This window comes from Chiloscyllium punctatum, chromosome 49 (genome assembly GCF_047496795.1).
Source record: "Chiloscyllium punctatum isolate Juve2018m chromosome 49, sChiPun1.3, whole genome shotgun sequence".
Classification (NCBI taxonomy): Eukaryota; Metazoa; Chordata; class Chondrichthyes; order Orectolobiformes; family Hemiscylliidae; genus Chiloscyllium; species Chiloscyllium punctatum.
Window position 1 is genome coordinate 10,223,717 of NC_092787.1, and position 24,317 is coordinate 10,248,033.

Sequence of the window (24,317 nt, forward strand, 5' to 3'; positions counted from 1 at the left end):
TGGAGATGACCATGAGACCAAAAACAAAGTTGTATGAATACCTTGGATGTTTGTAGGGCGAGATAAAATAATGCTGTGTTTTTATGACAGGCAGGGGAATGACATGAAGATGACAGACTGGAGGGGAATAATGTTGTACATATTGAGATTAAGTCTCATGAAAATAGATACATCTGTTTTACTAAAACAAATTCTTTGAAATTGCACCCAGTAACGGTATTCCCTTGCATCAAATCTACAACAATGGTTCCTGACATATTTTTCTTACAGATATTTAAAACAGAAAGAAAAAGTAAAAACAAAGCAAATCAAAGTTTATTTGTTGAAATACACTTTCCCTTCAAGGGTCAGCAATGACTAGAATCATCCCTTCGCCAACCTGTTTGACACAGATGTTAACCTTCAGGCTTTCACCAACTGAACAAGTAGTTTTTGGTTTTAGTAAATCACATGACAATCCCTTCATAAAAGTTTCTCCCAATGTGAAAAGAAAAACCGACAGCAAAGAAAACAGTGGGGGACAGAAAACCTAAAAGTGTAAAAATAGGAGAAACGGAATGCAATGAAATTGAAATAATCTTCGGTTGCAAGTAAGGGGAGGAGAACTTATGATGAAAACAGGCAACGCCTTTTTATAAACTTTTATGCAAAATTGCATCAGCACTATTTGGTGTGAACTACTTTAGGTTTTGTGATTTTGCTTTGTAGATTTGAATTGATATTTCTGATAACTGGATCACAGATTTTCAGCATTGGTATATTAGGTGAAAATGTATAAATCTGGACAGCTCAATGAACAGAAGATTCTGATTCTCTGAGCAAACAAAATGTTAAAAACGGGAATAGTAGTTTTAAGTTTAAAGTTTAAAGAACCCAAGTGTACCAAAATTTGTAAAAGCACATACATGAACGTCTCGAGTTGCATGACATCGACGTACACTAAATCACCACATGGACCACAACTCAAATTAACGACCTTAAAATTCACGGTTTCTCATTTTTACCTGCAGCCTTTTGTGAACCTTTTCTTCTTTTTAAAGCCTTCTGCAGAATCTCCTTCATGGTGACATTCATACTGTCAACTTGAATAAGAGAAAATCCACTCTGTGGTGCATTACTGAAATAAGAGAGGAATAATAAATCAACTCTAAGTCAGCTGAACAAAATGTGGAAGTTTATTAATTTCTACATTACATTGATTGTACTTAAAAAGCTACATCTGGATTAAAACAATAGATCGAAACAGTTAGCAATATTTGTTTTTTATAGAGAACATACTTATTACGGAATCAAAGAACGGCCACAATATAAGAGGTCACCATTTGGCCCGTTGTGTGTATGTCCGCTCTCCGATTGTGCAATTGGTCTCGTATCACTTTCCTCATAGGCGAGCACATTCTTCCTTTTCCTGAATATGCCTCTGCCACAATTTTAGACAGTCTATTTCAAATCTTAACCACTCATGGAATCAAATGAGTTTCTTGCCATGCATCTAAGGCTTTTCTTTTCTAATTACCTTAAATCTATGTCCTCTCCTCAATCCTTGTACCAATGGGAACTGCTGCTCCCACCTACTCTGTCCAGATTGTCATGATTTAAAGGATGACCAATCCCCCTCTCAATGCTTTCTTCTGCAAGGAAATCAATTGTAACATCACCAACCCGTCTAGCTGAAGTTCCCGATCTCCGGAACAATTCTCATAAATCTAGAGTTCAGAGAAAGTTTTCAGTAACAGTACCAACAGCAAGTACTGGTTGAGTTATGAAGACACAAAAGGTGGTATGTGACCAACACGTTTAAGATGTTAATTTTTAAAATATTTCACGAAGAGATGCTGAGCTGGATCTCATTCGAGCAGTGACAGACGAGAGAAAATTTGAAACCAGCATAGCTTCTTCAGCACTCTGGTGATGCACGTTCTGTCAGTGAGATCCAACAGGCCCAGGCTACAATTAGAATTCAATCATATTAAGTGTAAATTTCAGGTTCCAGGACATAGAGCCCAAGAAAAGGTCTCTAAAAAACACTGTTCATCACCTGTTCAGAAATATGATGTATGCCATGTAAGAGCGGAGTGTTAGAGACCTTGGACATATATTCATACCTTGCAGGTGCTACCAATACTTTTTGCATTTAAAAGTCTAGCTAACGCATCTAATGATCAAAATCAAGATCATAAACCAAATGTTTGTGGCCACTATTGCTTTAACGGACTATAGAAATAAGACAAGGAACAGGAGAAGATGAACTAGGAGAAAGTGAGGACTGCAGATGCTGGAGTACCAGAGTTGAAAAATGTGGTGCTGGAAAAACACAGCAGGCCAGGCAGCATCCAAGGAGCAGGAGAATTGACGTTTTGGGCATAAGCCCTTCTTCAGGGAACAGGAGATGATGGTCAATTGACCCCTCAAGCCTGCTTTGGTATGAACAAAGATCAGGGCTAATATTCTACATTGACTCCACCTTCCATACGGTCCCCACATCACGCAATGCCCATACTACCCAGAGGCTCAATGACCGAATATCCACGAATTCCAAGATCCACAACTCCACTTGAAAAATATCAAAGAAAACACAGAATCCCTACAGCGTGAAAGGAGGCCATCAGGTCCACAAGGCATAGGAACAGAAATTAGGCTATTCATCAGGTCTACTCTGCCATTCAATCATGGCTGATAGGTTTCTCAACCCCATTCTCCTGCTTTCTCCTCGTAACCCATGATACTCAAGAACCTATCCATCTCAGTCTGAAATATACACAATGATCTGGCCTCCACAGTCTCTGTGGCAATGAATTCCATAGATTCACCACTCTTTAGCTGAAGAGGTTTCTCTTTATCTCCATTCTAAAAGGTATTCCCTTTACTCTAAGGCTATGCCCTCAAGTCCTAGACTCTCCTACCAATGAAATTATCTTCCCAAAATCCACTCTGCCCAGGAGATTTACTTTTCTGTATGTTTCAAATAGATCTCCCTCATCCTTCTAAACTCCATGAAGTATAAACCCAGAATGCTCAAACAACCCTCATATGTTCAGCTTTTCATTCCTAGGACCATTCTCATGAACCTCCTCTCAACACACACCAGAGCCAGTACATCTTTCCTGAGATACAAGGTCCAAAACTGTGCACAATACATCAAATGTGATCAGACCAGAGCTCTATAGAGCCTCAGAAGAATATCTCTGCTTTTATATTCAAGTCCTTGCAAAATAAATGCCATCATTGCATTTGCCTTCTTAACTACTGACTCAATCTGCAAGTTCACCTTGACAGAATCCTGGACTAGAACTCCCAAGTCTCTTTGCACTTCAGATTTCTAAATTTTCTCCCCATTTAGAAAATAGTCCATGCCTCTATTCTTCCTAAGTGCATTACCTCACGCTTTCCCATGTTGTTCTCCATCTGCCACTTTTTTGACAACTCTCCTTACCCAAATGCTTCTGCAGCTTCCCTGCCTCCTCAATGCTACCTGTCCCTCTACCTATTTTTTTATCATCTGCAACGTAGCCAGAATCCCCTCAGTTCCTTCGTCTAGATCTTTAATATATAAAGTGAAAAGTTGTGGACCCAACACGGAGTCTTGCAGAACACGATTTGTCACCAGCGGCCATCCTGAGAAGGACTCTTTTCTCCCCACTCTATGCTTTCTGCCAGACAGCCAAGCATCTATCCATGCCAGCACCTTGCCTCTGACATCATGGGCCCTTACCTTACTGAGTAGCCTCCTGTGCAGCATCTTGTCAAAGGTCTTCTTAAGTCCAAGCAGATAATATCCAATGGCTCTCCTTGGTCTAACCTGCTCATTATTTCTTCAAAAGAATGCTAGCAGATTTGTCAGGCATGACCTCCCCTTGAGTGTACACACTGACCCTCTGAAGAGGATCACACACAGAACCACCCAACCCCAACCTTGCAGCCCTGAGTTTCACATGGCTAATCCAAATAGTCAGCACATTCCTGGACAATATGGGGCAATTAAGCACGCCCAATCCACCTAACCTGCACAACTTTGGACTGTGGGACGAAACCACAGAGACAGGGGACGAACGCACAAACTCCAAAAGACAGTTGCCAGCGGTTGGAATCAAACCCAGGTCTCTGGCGCGGTGAGGCAGTACTGCTAACCACTGAACCACCATGCTGTCCCTCTCCTGATCAGTTAAGAATTTCAGTAAAGAAAGGAGGACATTGCAAAAGTACTAATATGGACAACTGTATTTTCTAAAGTAAAAAAATACTAAGAGTGCAGGGTCCCTACAGGAAGTAGGTAATTGTAGAAGTCCATGGGCTTGTCATGAATATTAAGTTGGTAAAAACAATGACTACAGATGCTGGAAACCAGATTCTGGATTAGTGGTGCTGGAAGAGCACAGCAGTTCAGGCAGCAACCAAGTAGCTTCGAAATCGACGTTTCGGGCAAAAGCCCTTTATCCACCCACCTCCATAACCAGCGCTCCTCAAAACATTCCAGAAGATTCCTCTGGCCTTGGAACCTATTCGACCATTAGCCATGCGGCTGATGCAGCTGCCACCCCCACGCTGATTGACGATGTCACTTCTGCCCCCATCATGGACACTCCCACAACCACTTCCACCCCTCACAATTCCTCATGCATCACACCTGACATCACTTCTGCCCTTCACATCATCGCTGATGCCACATGCTCAGTGACTTCCACCACCCCTACTGCCATGGTCACCACCACTTCCGCCCCCACCAGCGCCACTCACCTGCATTCTGCTGACATGCCCCCCACAGACCCCACTGTCACTCTCCCCACCCCCCAGAACCCCAAGGGGAACACTGCCCCTGCTCATGACTCCACCCCCATTACCCCCACCATCACACCCACTCCAGTTACAGGTTCCGCCCCCACTCCCAGCTCTTCACCCACACCAGATCCCAGCTCCCAGCCCTGCCGAGTTTTCACCATCCCCCCAGACCTCCCCCTCACTGAGGACGATCAGTGACGTCGAACAATTCTTCCGTCGCCTCCACCTCCGAGCTTACTTTCACAATCAGGACTCCCGCCCACCTTCCGAGGACCCCTTCGCCCACCTCCAACACACTGCATCCACCTGGACACCCCGCGCTGGCCGAATACCTGCCCTCGACCTCTTCATTTCCAACTGCCGCCAGGACATTAACCGCCTCAACCTGTCTACCTCCCGCCTCCACTCCAACCTCTCACCCTCACAACGCGCAGCCCTCCAATCCCTCTGCTCCAATCCCAACCTCACCATTAAGCCAGCGGATAAAGGGGGCGCAGTGGTAGTCTGGCGCACTGACCTCTACACCGCTGAAGCCAAACGTCAACTCGAGGACACTTCTTCTTACTGCCCCCTCAACCATGACCGCACCCCCCATCACCAAACCATCATCTCCCAGATGATACAGAACCTCATCATCTCAGGAGATCTCCCACCCACAGCTTCCAACCTCATAGTCCAGGAACCCCACACTGCCCTGTTCTACCTCCTTCCCAAGATCCACAAGCCTGACCACCCTGGCCGACCCATTGTCTCAGCATGCCTGTGCCCCACTGAACTCATCTCTACCTACCTCGACACTGTCCTATCCCCCCTGGTCCAGGAACTCCCCACATACGTTCGAGACACCAACCACGCCCTCCACCTCCTCCAAGACTTCCATTTCCCTGGCCCCCAACGCATCTTCACCATGGATATCCAATCCCTCTACACCTCCGTCCGCCATGACCAGGGCCTCCAAGCCCTCCATTTTTTTTCCTCTCCAGACGTCCCCAACAATACCCTTCCACCGACACTCTCATTTGTTCGGCCGAACTGGTCCTTACCCTTAACAATTTCTCCTTTGAATCCTCCCACTTCCTCCAGACCAAAGGGGTAGCCATGGGCACACGTATGGGCCCCAGCTATGCCTGTCTCTTTGTTGGCTACGTAGAGCAGTTGATCTTCCGTAATTACACCGGCACCACTCCCCACCTCTTCCTCCGCCACATTGATGACTGCATTGGTGCCACCTCTTGCTCCCGCGAGGAGGTTGAGCAATTCATCAACTTCACCAACACATTCCACCGTGAATATTAAGTTGATAGCCTGTACCTTGGTCTGGATACAGAGGACAAGAAAGAAAAGGTAAGAGTCAAAGAGAAACCAGGTGAAGGGGAGAGAAGAGTGGAAATTTGAAATACAGTAAATGACATTTCCACTTCAGGGAGGGCAGGAAGTGATACTGATGGTTTTTGATTTACCAGAAAAAGTCGTCAAGGAGGACCCTGTGTACGAGAAATAAGCAAACATCCAGATATCCGATAAAAAGGCAAGCATATCTAGGATCCAGTTGAGTACCCAAAGCAATATCCATCATTTAGAGGAAATGAGTGGAGTTGAAGGTGCTGTTGTTCAATGTGACAACAAATTTAGCCAGGCAGAGGAGAGAGACTAGTGAATAAGAGATTGGTTGGGCCTCCTATAAGACACAAGAATTAGAACAAGAATAGGCCATGAAGCCCCTCAAACCAGGTCCACCATTTAATAGTATAATTGAGGGTGGCTCAGTGGCTAGCACTATTGCCTCACAAGGATCCAGGTTCGATTCCACCCTCGGGCAACCACTTGTGTGGAGTTTGCACATTCTTCCCATGTTGGCATGGATTTCATCTGGGTGCTCTTGTTTCATCCCATAGTCCAAAGATGTGCAGATTAGGTGGACTGGCCATGCTAAATTATCTATAGTGTCCCAGGCTGTGCAGGCTATGTGGGTTAGCTATGGGAATGCAGGGTTACAGGGATAAGGTGGGGGGAATGGGTCTGATTGGGATGGTCTTCAAAGGGGTTGGTGTGGACTCGATGGGCTGAATCTTCCACACCGTAGGGATTCTATGGTTAATCCAACCCATTTCAGATCCATTTTCCTGCTCTTTCCTCAAAACACTTAACACCCCTACTGATCAAGAATCTCTCTCAGCCTTAAATGTATACAATGCTCTGCTCCCACAGCTCTCTGTGGCAAAGATCTCCAAAAACACTTAGCAAAGATTCATCCTCATTTCAGTCTTAAATTGGCAACCCTTTATTCTGAGACTATGTTCTTTGGTCCTGGACTCTCCTAATGGTAGAAACATCCTCTCAGCATTTACCCCATTAAGCCACTTAAGAATCCTACATGCTTCATTCTTTTAAATTCCAATGAGTAGAGTACCAACCTGTTTAACAGTTGCTCATTAAATAATCCATCTATACCAGGGATCATCCTAGTGAGCCTTCCCTGAACCGCTTCCAATGAAGAATATCTTTCCTTAAATAAGAGGTCCAAAACTATTCACAGTTCTCCAAAAATGGTTTCATCAGCACCTTGTGCAATTGAAGAAAGACTTTCTTAATCTTATACTCCTTAAAGGGTCAAAATTCCATTAGCCTTCCCGACTACCTGTCATACCTGTATGTTAGCTTTCTGTGTATCATGTACAAATACCCCCAAGTCCCTTGTGTTGCAGTTTTTCTGGGAAAGAAATTGAAAAAGCACTTATCATTCTTGTGGAAAGTGATGGCTTAGAGGAAGTGGACATCCATATTGAAAAGGAGGTACTTAGGGATCGGAATATGGAGGTGTTTGAAGTGACATAGGCATTCGAAATGCCATGGACATAGGGAGGATCAGACAAGTCAAAAAGGGAAAGTGAGTCGAGATAGAAAGAAATAAGTTCAGTAGAGCAGGAACAGGCTGATCCAATTGATTGATCAGTTTATGGATTTTGCAAAGATGGAAGATATGCGTCGCTCAACTTTGAAGGACTATCATTTTGGAGACTATGGATGGAAGATTTCAAGATAACAGGTCAGTAGATACAAAAGCTTGAAGTCTGATAGTGGGGGTAAAGTCTTGTTTGGGAGGATGCAGATGGATCTGGAGGAAGTATCAGATAGATACCAACTGTAAAACTGTCAGAAATACAGAGACTCATTTGAATTTTAGTTCTACATTGAATAGCAGATAAGTAATCAAGTATAGCAGGTATCAAGGGTCAAAAGTTGCCTCAAGTCATTTGAATAATACTAAGAAAGTCAGCAAGTCACTAGTGAATGATTAAATTATAAAATTCTATTTTAAACTGTAGCCAAAAAAGCCACTTTGGATCTTGGATAGCTGAAACTGCAATCATTTGTGGTGTAACAATCATGCAGTTGTCAGCTGCATGCCTTGATACTAATGAAACTGCATCCACCCACTCCAGAATTTTAAAACAGAACAAAAAGTTAACAAGACTGGGAATTTGTCAGACCAGCTGTTCTTGACATCCATTTAAGATTGCAGCTTGGCTCTTCTTTATTCATTTGTGGAATATGGGCATCGCTGGCTGGCTAGCTGGCCAGCACTTATTGCCTGTCCCTAGTTGCCCTTGAGAAGGTGGTAGTGAACTGCTGCACTTAATGTGCTGTCGGTTGATCCACAATGCCATGAGGGAGAGAATTTCAGGATTTTTACCCAGTGACACTGAAGGAATGGAAATGTATTTCCAAGTCAGAATGGTAAGTGGCTTGGAGGAAAACTTGCATGTGGTGATGTTCCCATGTATCTGATTCCCTTATTCTTCTAGATAGAAACGTGGGTATGGAAGTTACTGTCAAGGATCTTTGGTGAATTTCTGCAGTGGATCTTGTAGATAGTACACACTGTTGCTACTAATCTTCAGTGGAGGGGGGAGTGGGTGCTTGTGGATGTGGTGCCAATCAAGCATGCTGCTTTGTCCTGCATGGTGTCAAGTTTCTTGCATGCTGTTGGAGATGCACCCATCCATTCAAGTCAGGAGTATTCCATCACACTTCTGACTTGTGCCTATAGTTGACGGATAGGCTTTGGGAAAGCCAGGCCATGCCTTACCCGCTGCAGTATTCCTAGCCTCCAACCTGCTCTTGTAGCCATTGAGTTTATGCATTGATTTGTTTGATCCATGGTAACCCAAAAGATGTTGACAGCGGTAGCATTCAGTTGCGATAACACCATTGAATGTCAAGGGATGTTGGTTAGATTGTCTCTTATTGGTGATGGTCAAGGTCTGGCATTTATGTGGCATGAATGTTACTTGCCACTGGTCAGTCCAAACCTGGATGTTGTCCAGATCTGGTTACATTTGAACATGGACTGCTTCGGTATTGGAGAAATCTTGAATTGTGCTGAACATTGCGCAATCATGAACAACACCCCTACTTCTGGCCTTATGATGGAATGAAAGTAATTGGTGAAGTGTCTGGAGTGGTTTGGCCTAGGACACTATCCTGAGGAGCTCCTGCAGAGATGTCCTGGAGCTGAGATAACGGATCTCCAACAACAATGATCATCTTCCTTTGTGCCAGGTATGGCTCCAAATAGCAGTGAGTTTGCCCACTGATACCCAGTTTTGCTCGGGCTCCTTCATGCCATACTCAGTCAAATAAGGCTTTGATATCAAAGGCTGTCACTTACACTTCACCTCCGAAATTCACCTCATGTTGCAACAAGACTGTGACAAGATCAATAGCAGAGTGGCCCTAGCGGAACCCAAACTGGGCTTTGCTGAGCAGGTGCTGTTTGATAGCACTTTTGATGACATCTTCCATCACTTTACTGATAATCAAGAAAAGACCGATGGAGACAGTAACTCGTTGGGTTGGATTTGTCTAGCTTTTTATATATAGAACTTACCTGGGCAATTTCCCACATTGTTGGCTAGATGCCAGTATTGTTACTATATTGGAACAGGTTAGCTAGTGAGCTGCAAGATCGGGAGCACAAGTCTTCAGTACTATTGCCACAATGTTATCAGGGCTCAGCCTTTGCAGGATCCACTGTCTCCAACTGTTTCTTGATATCATGTGGATTGAATCAAATTGGCTGAAGACTGGTATCTGTGATACTGGGAACCACTGGAAGAGGCCAGGATGAATCATCCATTCGGCACTTCTGGCTGAAGATTGCTACAATTGCTCATCTCTTGCACGGAGGTGTTTGGCTCATGGAGAGGGGGATATTTATGGAGCCTCCTTCTCCAGTGAATTGTTTAATTGTCCAACACCATTCACAAATGGATGTGGCAGGACTGCAGAGCTTAGATAAGAGGAGGCAATAGCGCGATTAATCCAGAGACCCAGGTAATATCCTGGGCACCTGGGTTCAAATCTTGCCATAGCAGATGGTGGAATTTGAATTCAATTTTAAAGAAATCTTAATTTGTCCATTGCTAATTGTCAGAAAAACCAATCTGATTCACAAATGTCCTCTCAAGAAGGAAACTGACACCCTTACCTGCTACGGCCTACACTGAAGCTATGAATCAGGTGCAGGGAAAGTGGAATAATGCAGACCTTGGTCTAATTTTGGTGGCATCGACTTTGCAGGCTAAACAGCCTATTCTGTACTCAACAATTTTATGATGGTGAAATTGAATTCAGCAAAGAACTGAAGTTAGAAGTAATCCCATTGATGACTATTTAACCACCGTTGATTGTTGTAAAAATCCATCTGGTTCACTGATCTACTCTAGGGGAAGGAAATCTGTCATCCTTATCTACTCTGACCTAATGTTACTCCACACTGACAGCAATGTGGTTTACTTTTAATCATCGTCTGAACTTGCTTTGAAAGCCACTTAGTTGCATCAAACAGCTATGAAGTCTCCACAAAAAACATCAACTGAGACACTGGAAAGATGGTACTCATCACAGCCTTATCCATTCTGCAAAGTCCTCCTCACCAAGATCTGGGGGCTTCTACCAAAATTGGAAGAGCTGCCCTACAACAAACTAGTCAAGCAGCAGTCATACTCACAGAATCATATGTTACACACAATGTGCCAAGCACCATCACAATCCCTGTATCATCAAAAGGACAGTAAAATGAGCGGCACAGTGATATACAATCAGGAAGGTGTTGCCCTGGGAAATGTCAACATCAACTCCAGACAACAAAGTATCATGGCATCCAATCAAACACAGAGGAAAGCATATTAGGGAATACCATCGATTGTGACTCTTTCACTGACAAATAGGTATTACTTCACACTGAACAGCACTTGGGAGGATACACTGAGGGTGGCAATGTGAGGTCATCTTTTAATTTCATCACAGGTAGTGGCTAGGTAGTATCACTATTGATTGAGCTAGTTGAGTCCTAAAAGGTTACAGCGACCAAGCTAGGTCTGCAGTAGGTGGTACAGGAATCAACAAGAGAAAAAAAAACTACTTGTCTTGTCCTCATTAATCTACCTGTCGCAGATGCATTTTCCTCACCAATCTACTTGTCACAGATGCATTTGTCCAAGACAGTTTGAGTAGAAATGACCATTCCACAGTTCTTGTGGAGACGAAGTCCTGTCTTCAAATCAGGAATACCCCACATCATGTTGTGTAGTGCCGTAACTGTGCTAAATGGGACAGACTTTGAACAGATACTGCAACTCAAAACTGGGCACCCATCGCGTGAACCATAACCACAGCCTGCAATCTCATGGCCTGATATTTATCCTCACCATCTAGCCTGAAGATCAGTCCTGCAGTGCGGGAGGGCATGCAAGAAGCAGCTTGTAAAATACAGGGTTCAACAATATCACAACTGATAGATCGGATCTAAGCTACCATATCTTTTCATGAGTGGTGGCAGATAATTAAATCACAATCGGGAGGTGGGATTCCATAAATATTTCCACCTTTAAAAATGGGGGAGGATAGTACTAAAGTGTAAAAGACAAGTTTAAAGTATGTTGAGTGGATGATCCATTTTGGTTTTCTTCTGAGAACCCCAGTTGTCAGTCTTTAACCAATTGGATTAATTCCACATGGTATCAAGAAAATGGCTGAAGACACTCGATATTGCAAAAGTTATAAGCCTGACAACATGGCAGCAATAATACAAAAGTGCTAGCTAAACTATTTCAGTAGGGTTGCAACACGGGAATCTTCCAGATAATTTGGAAAAGTGCTAGGCATATCTTAAACACAAAAAGCAGGATAACCGCAACCTGGCTAGCTATCATCACATCAATCAATTGTCAGTCATCGAAGTTTTCAAAGGGATCATCCACAGTGCCATTGTAGCACTTGTGTACTAATTATCTTCTCACTGAGATGCTCAATTTAGTTTCCCCCAAGGACATTCAGTTCCTCAGCTCAGTATAGCTTTTGTCCAAACATGACAAAAAAAAAGGAGCTAACCTCAAGAGGCAAAATGACTGTGACTACCCTTGACATCAAGGTACAATTTGACGAAATAAGGCTTCAAGGAACTCTTGCAAACTGAAATCAACGGGAATCAGGAGACAACTCTTCACTGGTTGGATTCATTCATGGACAAAAGATGATGGCTACGGTTGCTGTAGGTCAATTATCCTACTCCCAGAACATCCTCAGGATAATGTCCAAGGCTGAACCATTCTAAACTGCTTAATCAACAATATTCATTCCATCACAATGTCAGAAGGAGGGATGGTCAATGAAGTCTGCACAACTTACAACTTCTGAGATATTGAAGAAGCCTGTATACATATTCAACAAGATCTGGAGAACAACCAGGATGGAGCTAATAAGTGGTAATTAACGTGAGTACCATCTCCGGTAAGAGAGAATCTAAGTATTGCCCTTTGACAAAAAATGCCATTACCATAATTGAATCTGCACGAATAAAATATCCTGAAGGCTACTATTCACTGGAAACAGAACTGAAGCAGCAAAAGACATACTGAAACTCGACTACAAGAACAAATCAAAACTATGAATTTTGCAGCAAGTAACTCACTTCCTGTTGCCTCCATGCCTGTCTATTCTCTACAATGCACCAGTAATACGTGTGATGGAATGCTCTCCATTTGCCTTCAGCTCCAACACTGAAGAATCTTAACAGCATCAAAGACAAAGCATTCCAACTGATTGCCATCCCATCCACCACCTTTAAAACTCAATCTCTTCACAATCCACACCCTGAGGCAGCCGTGCATATCATCTAAAAGATGCACTGTAGCACTTGTCGAAAAACTTTATTGATAACAATCCGTGATATCTAGCACAGGGGCAAGGACTGGGGGCAGCACATGCATGGGAACACCATCACCTGCAAGCTTCCTCCAAGCTATATATATTATATATATATAATATATATATATTACACACACACACAATCCTTGACTATATTGCCATTCCTTCACTGGGTCAAAATTGTGGAACTCCCTTACTAATAGCACTTTCATTGTATCTATACCCCAAGGACTACAACAGTTCAGGAAAGCTACTCACCATCACTTCCTCTAAGGTAATTCGAATTGGACAATATAATATGTTGGCCGATCCAGCGATACCTTTCAACATTCCCTTGAATAAATTTTTTTAAAATAACCCATTTCTTAAGCTGCTAAATTCAGACTTTTGCATATACTTAGTGCATGGGGCAAACCCCTCTGTCCTGTAGCACATGCCCACACTTTCTTATACTCATCATTTGTTATCCTCAAATTTTCAACCTGTTCCAATATGATCCACTTGTAACTAACCTAAAAACTAAGGCAATATAGGTTGCCTTGCAAAGACAAGCAAATGTTTAAGACACACTACATAAAGCAGAACCTTTGTGCAAACAACAAAGGTGACCACCCACACCAGCTATTCACTTTTACATTCAATGTGTAAGTCAATACCTGTTTTTGGAGGAATTTTTCAAGGTTTCAAACGTCAACTTAGATGCCAAAATCCACAATACTTATAGGGTGGAGGGGAAGTTAATATATTTAGGAAAATAACTTTGAAAACATTTCTTTAAAACTTGGCTTAAAAAGTGATTAATTCATGTAACAATACACAAATTATGATTTTTTTAGTGTCAGTAGTTGTTCAAGTTATATTCCATCATACTGTCATTAAATAATTTGAAACAACCGATTAGAACAACAATTAAATTTTTTTTTAAAGGGTGTTTCAATAATCATCAAAGGGACGACAAAATTGAAAATCATTGTCAATTTCAAAAATTATCAATTTTTTACCGAGTTACCGTGTTGCCGCTGTAAGAATCTGAATGTCAGGGCTTCCCATCAAATCCATATATGCCCAACATTCTTAAACACGGGTCAGTTTCAGAAGACTAATAATAGTTAATAGTCAACAACCCTCTGTCCTTCACGCACCCATCACAAGCCACCTCACACCCAAAAGATCCCTCGAGCAATCTTTATTTTGGATCAAATACGATGGAAATTAAACAGATTATACGAACAAAACGTCAATTTTTTTCACTTAGCCAGAAGCTGTAACTTAATGCAAGATCCTCGTTAACGTGGGAATAAATCCATTCTGAACCACTAAAATTAACTAGATTCAAAATAGGTTTCCGACTTTATTGCAGGGGATCAAGGCTCCCTTATTTTTAAACCCTGTTTTGATCAGTTGCAACAATTTTTTTTTAAATTTTCCTTTTTTTAGCATAAAATTTTCACATTTACTTAACCTTCATTCACCAGATCAAAAATGAAGGAGAACCAATCACAAACTTTTCGTCAAGACGACAGACTGGCTTCATTGACAAAAAAAATGTAAACCTGGAGTCCAACTCTGCAAAAACAAAGTATTGGAGTGTTCTTTTTATTTCAGTTTTCCTGCATCTGCAACTTTGTTTTACTTCAGTGTTTTAGTCATGGTGAAGTTTGCAGATCTTAAGTTCTCAGTGAATGTTGATGTTACCAATTGGTTTTATACCAGCCAGGGTTTCTGTAATTGACTACAGAGAAGAGAGCAAGTTATCAGTCCACATTGCTTTCTCCGTTTTTTGCACAAAGGCTACTGTGATATATTTAGTGTTTTTGAGCAATTTTTGAGAAGATTTGTAACTTGTCCAGTTTTTTTTCTCATTTCTGGTTTTTTTTCCAAGGGAAGGTAAATAGGATCTAAATCAATGTGTTTATTGATGGAGTTCTGGTGAGAATGCCATGCCTCTAAGAATTCTCACGTGTGTCTTTGTTTCGCCTGTGTTGCATTGCTGATTCTAGCATCTGTGTCATTGTTTTATTCCAAGCTGGATAGTTGGAGGCAACTTTTCATCCCTAAACGTGCTGTCATCATGCGAGTCTGAGCAAATTAAGAATGCAAAATTTCTTAATACCTCAGTCTCACAGCCAATTGATTAAAATCTTAATTCAAAGGTAGCAGATTTTCAATATTCCATGTAAGTTACCTGGACTTGTCAGGTCTTCACAGCATCTATTTCTGGTCAACAGTGCCTTTTTAAAAGTCAGCTTTTGTCCATCAAAATCTCAAATGTTAAAGTCAAATGATGGAACTTGAATATTGATAACCCATTTTCAATACAATTATTCCACTGAACACAATGAGCATTTTGAATGTCTTCTTGGTCGTAGCTGACTAGTCATAGAGTCATGCAGCTTGGAAGCAGGCTCTTCACTCCAACCAGTACATGCTAACCATAATTCCAAATTAAACTCTTCCCACCTGCTTGTGCTTGGCCCATATCCCTCCATACGTTGCATATTCATGGACTTATCCAAATGTCTTTGACCACTTTCTCTGCAAATTAATTCCACACGAGCCACTCTTTTTTCAAAAAAATTGCCCCTTGTCTTTTTTTTAAATCTTTCTCTTCTCACCTTGCAGTTTTCAAGTACAGTTTTAACTTCAAAAGAAATTGTAAACTATTTCCTTGCTGCTTGCAGGTATTGTGAATCCTCACTTTTGTATAACATGCTATTTTTAATAATGCAAAAGAAAATGGAAAACTTCGAAAATATTGTGATGTAATAACTGGACAAAAATTGTCCATTTCCCACTTAGTAAGCCTTCTCCCAATTGAGAACATATTAAAAATTAGTATGACATATTAATATTGGGAGACATTTATGATAAGCTGTGAATTACTTTCAGCCAACAGTCTTTATTTGGATTTTTAAATTTGCTTTTCCTTCTATTCTTTATTCTTGCTCCAATTCCAAATGGGTTTTTCAATTCAAGCATCCTCAAACACACTCAAGATGGAAATGTAATCAATGAGCTGCAAATTTCCCAACAGAACAATATACCATCACCACATTAAGCCAACAGGAGAAAGTCTCGGTGAACAGCACATTCACAACCTAAGCATAAAAGAGCCTCTCATTTTGCCAATCTGTTGGGCGAGTTTACCATGGTCAAATCCTTCTCACCTAGCAGCCGACTGAGAACTGTCAAACTAATCATACATTACACTCTGTCACTGAATGTATGCTGCACCACTGCCATCATTTACATCAAGATCTGGAGCTGATCCCAGACTGCTCATTGAAGGCAGGTTTACAAGCCAAACCACCAGAGTTCTCCTTGCCAGAGTTACACAGACATTTGGAAACATTTATTTTTAAACTTCACTCTACATTAGTGCCCAAGTAAAAAATGCAGTAAGTGCATATGTTGCGATGTTATAAACCTTTCTGTACAAATGACTAAAAGGAATCTTCAAACAGATGATGGAAACAAAATAGGTGGAAGCCATAAATTATTTTAACCACATTACACTAACTCCTATATACAAACTGCTAATCTGAATGCTCAGGCAAATCCAAGTCATTTGAATAGCGAAGTTTGAGTTTTCTATTGTATCAGTTAAATGCAGTAAACATACTATCCAAAATAAACACAAGAATACTGTAAACTCAATATTCAGATTGCACATGAAGTCTTACAATCCATTTTGTGAGTCACACAACTGTGACGATGCAAGTTTCATACTAATAATTGGGAGTTTTTATGTAGCCTCTTCCAGAACAATTCACAATCACCATTACAAAACTTGTGGATTCAGTGTCCATAATTTTAGAATATAACTAATAGCTGTTTTCCTCAGTCAATCAGAAAAATTGTGCTGCACACATCAGCCTGGCATGCAAAATGAAACTCATGCACTATCATGCTTAATTCAAGCTGCAAGTAGTGGGTCAGACGTCCAACTAGGTGTTGGTGAGAATGCACTTGGAGTATTGTGCAGAGTTTTGGTCCCCTTTTTTTTGGGGAAAGATGTATTGGCATGAAAGGCAGTTCAGAGGAGGGTAACTAGATTGATCCCAGGGATGACTGGTTTGTCGTATGACGACAGACTGAACAGTTAGGCCTATACTCACTGTAATTTAGAACAATGAGAGGTATTCCAGATGATACAAGGTGTGGATAAAATAGACATGTAGCGATGCACCCTCTTGTGGGGCATGATAGGACAAGAGGTCATAGTCTTTCGATAAGGAGTAGCAAATGTAAAACACAGTTGTGGAATTTGCTACCCCAAAGCATGCTCAAACAGTGAGTAAATTTAAGAAGGAGTTAGACAGATTTTTAATTGGTAATGGGTTGAAGGAATATGGAGAGAAGGCAGGAAAATGGTGGTGAAGAGCATATAAGCCATGATTGACTGGCAGAGCAGACTTGATGGGTTGAATGGTCCAATTCTACTCCTAACTCTTATGAATTTATGAACTTAAGAATTTGGGTAATGTCTTTTGCTTCAAGTTATATTTCAGATTTACACAGGTAATCTCTGGAAGTAATAATGCTGTTGCAATGAGGCAGATTTGTTCTTAGTCAGCTGACATGTTACTTTATAACTTTTTCATTACGTATACCTGATATCTGCAGGTGAATATGAGGCACTCATCCAAACATCGGGTTCAGATAAGTAACACTTGACAAAAGCATTGTTCTGAGATTATGAGATCATCTGAACCTCTTAATCAGATTACTTATGGGTTGTCATCATCATTATATGGATTATAACATCCCTAATTACAAATACTTCCTGCCAAGTGACTAGCAACATTGGATGACAGGAATATTTTCAGCATCAAGGCTCTTGCACTGAATATTTGTCATGATCCTATTATTCAAGGTTACTTGCATTAATACTTATAATACATGCACAGATGATCACAGGTTGAGTTGCAATTGATTACAGATGATTACATAAGTTATTGCAGATTGATTGAAGGCCCATGTGGTTACTCACACAGTAGAATTAATATTTGTGTTGTACTGCCTTCCAAATGTATGTTTCTTAAATCATAATATCTAGGAACACAATTACAGTGCATTGAAATCCTAACATCCTCAACCTAAATTCAAATTCAGAGGACGACAAATATTTACAGGCATTTGTCTTTAACTAATATCAAACCTCTCAGACACAATTACTTTGAAGTACAGTAACTAATGGGTACATGTCCTGGATTTTCTTGGCACAAAAACAATCTGCATAGAGTAATGACAATAAATAATTTATTTTTTGGTCATAGTTGAGGAAAGGATGCTAATGAAGACATCAAAACAACTAACTGCTCTTCTTTGAATACGTCTTTAAACCTTTTACTACTCCGCATTGAAACAGACAAATATGCTTGGCTGATACAGACACAATCATGCACAATAGCACAAGCCTAGGTTATGGGTTCATATGTAAATAGGCAGATTTCACCTTCAGAATGGAATTCTATTTCAATACCTAATTGAGGTTTCAGTGATAGAATGTTGAAGGGATCTCCATCAGTGGATGATTACAACTGACCTCAGAAGGAGAGATAATCCTTGCTGGTAACAGTTCTCAGTAAATATCATATTTGATGGTTAACTGAACATTTAAATAGTGATTTATCTTCACATGCTTACATTATATTGCCCACAAATTAAAATAAAGAAAGACTCAAGTGGTCAAGACTGTAAAAATACTATTCGCGTTGCTTTGGATGTGGATGTGGACTCTTATCTGGAAGATAGCACCACGTGTGCATTCTGTCAATATTAATATTGCACACGCTTTCATTTTTCTTTTGATTCTTGACAATTGTTTTCAGATTCTTTAGATATGTATATTTCCTGGTATTTGAAGAACAGTGTGAACACATGCTTGTAAATCCAACACCAAAAGATGCAATCCCAGTTACAATATTTTAGGAGCCCAGGCTAAAATAGGCAAAAGAAGTGCTTATCTGCTTATCTTCTAAGGACATTACTGACAACTGTATGCTGCAGGAATAAAAATTACCTTCTGTATTTTTTTCATTCGACTTTTCTTTTGTAACTGAATGCATAAATCCATTGTTGCACAATGTTACATGTATCATCTTGCTACACCTGCAGACATTTCATAAAGGCTGCCATGTCTCTGCAGTCAGAAATGATAAGTGAACCACCCGTGAATGTTAATGATAGTGATCATTCTGAGGTAACTGTGCTCTCCATCTTCCTCTCCAGCATCAGCAGCAGATCCAGGGTGGCAGAGTTTATTGGAGTAAAATGAAAATAACGTTCAAGGAAATTGCCACAAAATACAACAGCAAAGTTATTATGAAAGCAAACATGAAAGGTTCAATGTTATCATTAAAAAATAAAAAGTCTGCTTCCATCTGTCCAAGTTAACTGTAATTTGTGTAAATTAAATGTACAATGTTAAGTGATAACCAGTCAAATAATTTCAAATGTGTCCTTCATTTATTTTCTTAAAATTACTGCAAAACCGGATGCATTTGAAGTTAATCTCATGTTTGATTTACTGCAAATGTACTGAGGCTTGTTTAGCAGCTTGGAACACAATATTTGAACCACACCTACTATTCCGATGCACTTACTATTTGGAAATCAAGTCAAAATTGAAGCAGAAGTGCACCAAAATGGAAATCAGACAATCAACATAATGAGGTTTTGAAACTTATAGCCAAATACTTATTTACTTTTAATTTATCTTATCTTCTTTAAGGAACCTTGCTGGCATACTTGTATATACTATTATGACTTCTGTGTACCATTGACTGTAAAATCTTTCAGAACATTGGAAATATAATACAAATGCTTTTAAGAGCTCTTGTGGTGCAGCTGTGAGGTCTCTGCCTCTGGGCCAGAAGGCTTGTGTTCAAGTCCTACCTGTTCCAGAGATGTATCATAAAATGTTTGAATTGGCTGATTAAAAATATCTATGAATGGTACTATTTTAACTAATCTGCCTTCTTGTGTAAATATAATTTGAGTGCAGAGCTAAGATAAAGGGCATAGCTGTAAATATAGATAGGAGAATGTGTGAGTGTGAGTGTGAGTGTGAGTGTGAGTGTGAGTGTGAGTGTGAGTGTGAGTGTGAGTGTGAGTGTGAGTGTGAGTGTGAGTGTGAGTGTGAGTGTGAGTGTGAGTGTGAGTGTGAGTGTGAGTGTGAGTGTGAGTGAGAGAGAGAGAGAGAGAGAGAGAGAGAGAGAGAGAGAGAGAGAGTGAGTGAGTGAGTGAGTGAGTGAGTGAGTGAGTGAGTGAGAGAGAGAGAGAGAAAGGTGAGAGGGCAGTGGTAAGTTCAGTTGGAGGTTAAAACCATGAAGAATGAGCAGTTGTTCAGAGCAGAGGCTGAGATAGAGGATAGCCAACAAGATTGAAAGGCTGAGAGATAAGCAGAGAAAGGAATGACTAGGATGAATTTAAGACTATGAATTTAACGCTAAATATGAGACAGAAAGAAATAAAGAGAGGGAATGAAAGAGTGGATTGAGGCAAGAAGACTATCACTGCTCCATAAGAGACCTGTACCCATTTGTAATACTTAATCTTCAGCTAAAGAACTTTTAATCAATTTGTTCAGATATGTTCTGAGCACCTGTAGGGCAGAAGGGGCTAGAACCCATACCTCTTGACCCAAAGGTAAGGACATAGAAGTCCTAATTATATGTTGTTGAAAAGATTCTTCCACTTCTCATGACAGGAAGAATCTTTCCCTGGCAAGTTCAGCAAGCAATTAATTGGAAATTCCTAAAATAAAAGTCAGGAGGTCAAGGGTGAGATAACCAATTTTGAGAAGCTAAGCAACTGACAGTTATTTTGGATATTTACATTGAACAACATTTGCTGAAACTGCTATATATTTTGCCCTTAAGTAACAGAAAATTTTGGTTCAAAAAGAATCCAAGCAGGTGCATTTTTATATGATCCACATGGATTGTACACACAATTTTCCACAGGGACAGGCAACACAACCAAATTGAAGTTGGCAAGAATCATGGCTTAAGAATCCACCCAGCTCCAAACTGTTTGCAATAATAATCAGCTAAAGGCACACATAACATTGGAAAGTGGATAAATAGTTTCCTTAGTAGTAAACGCCTTTGCTTTTTGCAACTGTAAAGAACCCCCAAAAAGTATCAGAAGTTCAGTATTTTGTTTGCTTTCTTTCTCTGCAAAGGCTCTACTGAACTGATTTAGAACCTTGGTATGTACTTATCGATGACTTTTTATCAATAAAGTGTATTTTTGAAATAAAAAGTTAAAAATTGGTAAATTTCAGGTAATTTTCCAAGCTGGAGCATGTTACTCATCATTAGCGCAATAGTAATCTGGAAATATATGGGAAAAAAATCTGTCCCAGTAAACACATCTACCAGCTAGGTCACCTTCATAACTTAAACTTGCTGATCAATACAGACTTAGAGTAATGAGGTTTTGCCTGGCAAAGGTATCAGACTGAACTCTTGAGTTTGCCAGAGTTAATTCAGTTACAGTTCTTCTTGTAACCATCACCATCTAAACTTCCCATCCACTCCCTAATGAATTAAAGCATTTGCAATATGATCAATCATTGGTGAACAATTCCAGAAATTAACTATCTGTGATAACGGCATAAGTTTTCATTCAAGTCAATTCTGGAAAATCTCATTCTTAATACCAGCCATCAAGTTATTTGTAAAGCAGAAAATACACACTGAAGCCAAACAAATATGATGCTTAGCATCACAGTATTACTATTTGCAATCACAAAGAAGATGGATTCTAAATAAATGCTGGAAATATAGAGGTTGAATAGCATCTGGAAGAGAAACCAAATTAATACTTTGGATAGGACTTTCCATTGAAACATTTAACTTATATTTGTCTTCAAATGCTTACTAATCTGCTGTGAATGCCAGCCTTTACACTTCAGTTGTGACACTGGATCTACAGACTTGTTGGATTTTATTCAAGAAAATGCACACATTTATAGCTATACTGTACCACTAATTAGGTTCACAGGATTACTATCATTAAAGAAGATTTTTTTTCCATAAGGCACAGTGGAGGATAATGAGGGTTCTCTCCCTACTCAAACTCAATTATTTATCACTCACGAGAACCAACATCTTGTACAGCCAACCACATTAAGCCAAACACATACAAAGAACTACCTCTGCTGACAACTACTGAGTTTTGCTTATAAACCGGTGTGTAACAGTTTCAACTAGCACAAATTTGGCCAACATTTGCCCAAGTAGTTTCTTACTGAAATATTATCCAAGAAATAATTTGACTTAAACATTTATGCTGTTCCTTTTAATACTTCTTTCCCACCTGCATTCACAAAGTAGCCAAATTCTGCAATTCCATTTCTATTCCACACCTCATCAATTTGAAGTAAAACTACCCATATAACTCAAGAGTTTGGAATATAGTTAAGAACATCAGCAAACTAATTTATATATTTCTATTTCTCTTCAAAAGTTACTGGGTTTATTTTTCTAATAACTTATTTACTGAAGCAAACATGAACTATACATACTAGTTCTGTTTCAGACCAATAATATTTTCAATATTCCTGACATGTGTATCAAAAGGTAAATATTTTCTTATTGTTCAAAAGTATAATTCTGTGCTCTATTTCTATTTAAAAAGTGACCCAATTAAGTTTTTAAGTTATCAGAAATATGACCTAATTATTGAGCTTGCTGATTTGAAGATATTTTAAAACTAACACTACAAATATACTAAAGAATCAATGCCACTTCCAGTTAGCATTCCAAATATAATGGTTTTAACAAGCTGCACAAAAGAGATGAAAGGTAAACTAAAAACACATTTCACCAGGAAAATCTACACTTTATTCAAACAATTTCTCTCTGCAAAATGACTAGTTTTAAACAGAGCATTCAAACACTAATGATGGCATACAGGAGCCAAAGTAACTGTCCTCAGACTGTTCCTTAAATACACTGCTGCTTTACTTTGCCAAAGTCCACAGAAGTTGCCAAATTTGGTCATGCCTGCTTAGCTTGCTCAACTGATTGTGCCAGAAAAGAAAATAAGACACAGATGTATTTGAATTCTTTGTGATGCCAGTAAAGGACAGTTAATGGCTTTATCTCAACCCTCCCCTCCAGCTGGGCACAGGTGGAGGATAATGAGGGTTCTCTCCCTATTCAAACTCAATTATTTACCAGTCATGATAACCACCATCTTGCACAGCTAACCACATTAAACTAGGCATCAAACATACACCAAGAACTACCTTTGCTGACAACTGCTGAGCTTTGCTTACAAACTGAAGTGTGTAATAGTTTTAATTGGCTCAAATTTGATCAATATTTTCCACAACAATTTCTTATTAAAATGCTTCCTATTGAAATAATATCCAAGAAACAATCTGATTTAAACATTTATGCTGTTCATTTTAGTACTCTTTTCCCACTTGTATTCACAAAGTAGCCAAATTCTGCAATTCTATTACTATTTCACATTCCTTCAATTTGAAGCAAAATTACCTAAACAACTCTAGCAGTTTAGAGAGAAGAGAATATAATTCTATTGTGAGAAACAACTAAAATTGAGTTAGATTTATTTGGAATCAATTGCTAATGGAACCCTCAGAAGGAAAATGAAAATGATGCAAAAAAGCACTGAAATCACCAAGAACAACTGAACCATAAGACCATAAGACATAGGAGTGGAAGTAAGGCCATTCGGCCCATCGAGTCCACTCCGCCATTCAATCATGGCTGATGCGCATTTCAGCTCCACTTACCAGCGTTCTCCCCGTAGCCCTTAATTCCTCTAGACAACAAGAACCTATCAATCTCGGCCTTGAAGACATTTAGCGTCCCGGCTTCCACTGCACTCCGTGGCAATGAATTCCACAGGCCCACCACTCTCTGGCTGAAGAAATGTCTCCGCATTTCTGTTCTGAAATGACCCCCTCTAATTCTAAGGCTGTGTCCACGGGTCCTAGTCTCCTCGCCTAACAGAAACAATTTCCTAGCATCCACCTTTTCAAAGCCATGTATTATTTTGTACGTCTCTATTAGATCTCCCCTTAATCTTCTAAACTCCAACGAATACAATCCCAGTATCCTCAGCCGTTCCTCATATGCTAGACCTGTCATTCCAGGGATCATCCGTGTGAATCTCCGCTGGACACGTTCCAGTGCCAATATGTCCTTCCTGAGGTGTGGGGACCAAAACTGGACACAGTACTCCAAATGGGGCCTAACCAGAGCTTTATAAAGTCTTAGTAGTACATCTCTGCTTTTATATTCCAACCCTCTTGAGATAAGAGACAACATTGCATTCGCTTTCTT

At 40.1% G+C, this 24,317-nt stretch overlaps 1 protein-coding gene across 6 annotated transcripts in view; it reads right to left on the reverse strand.

The window, feature by feature from the left end:
* Positions 1–24,317, reverse strand: part of mapkap1 (MAPK associated protein 1) — a 326,447-nt gene that overhangs the window by 145,983 nt on the left and 156,147 nt on the right. For all 6 annotated transcript variants that reach the window (XM_072565771.1, XM_072565772.1, XM_072565770.1 and 3 more), the window contains one exon: positions 1,005–1,117. In XM_072565771.1, the coding sequence (XP_072421872.1) occupies positions 1,005–1,117 (113 nt within the window). The remainder of the gene's footprint in view (positions 1–1,004; positions 1,118–24,317) is intronic.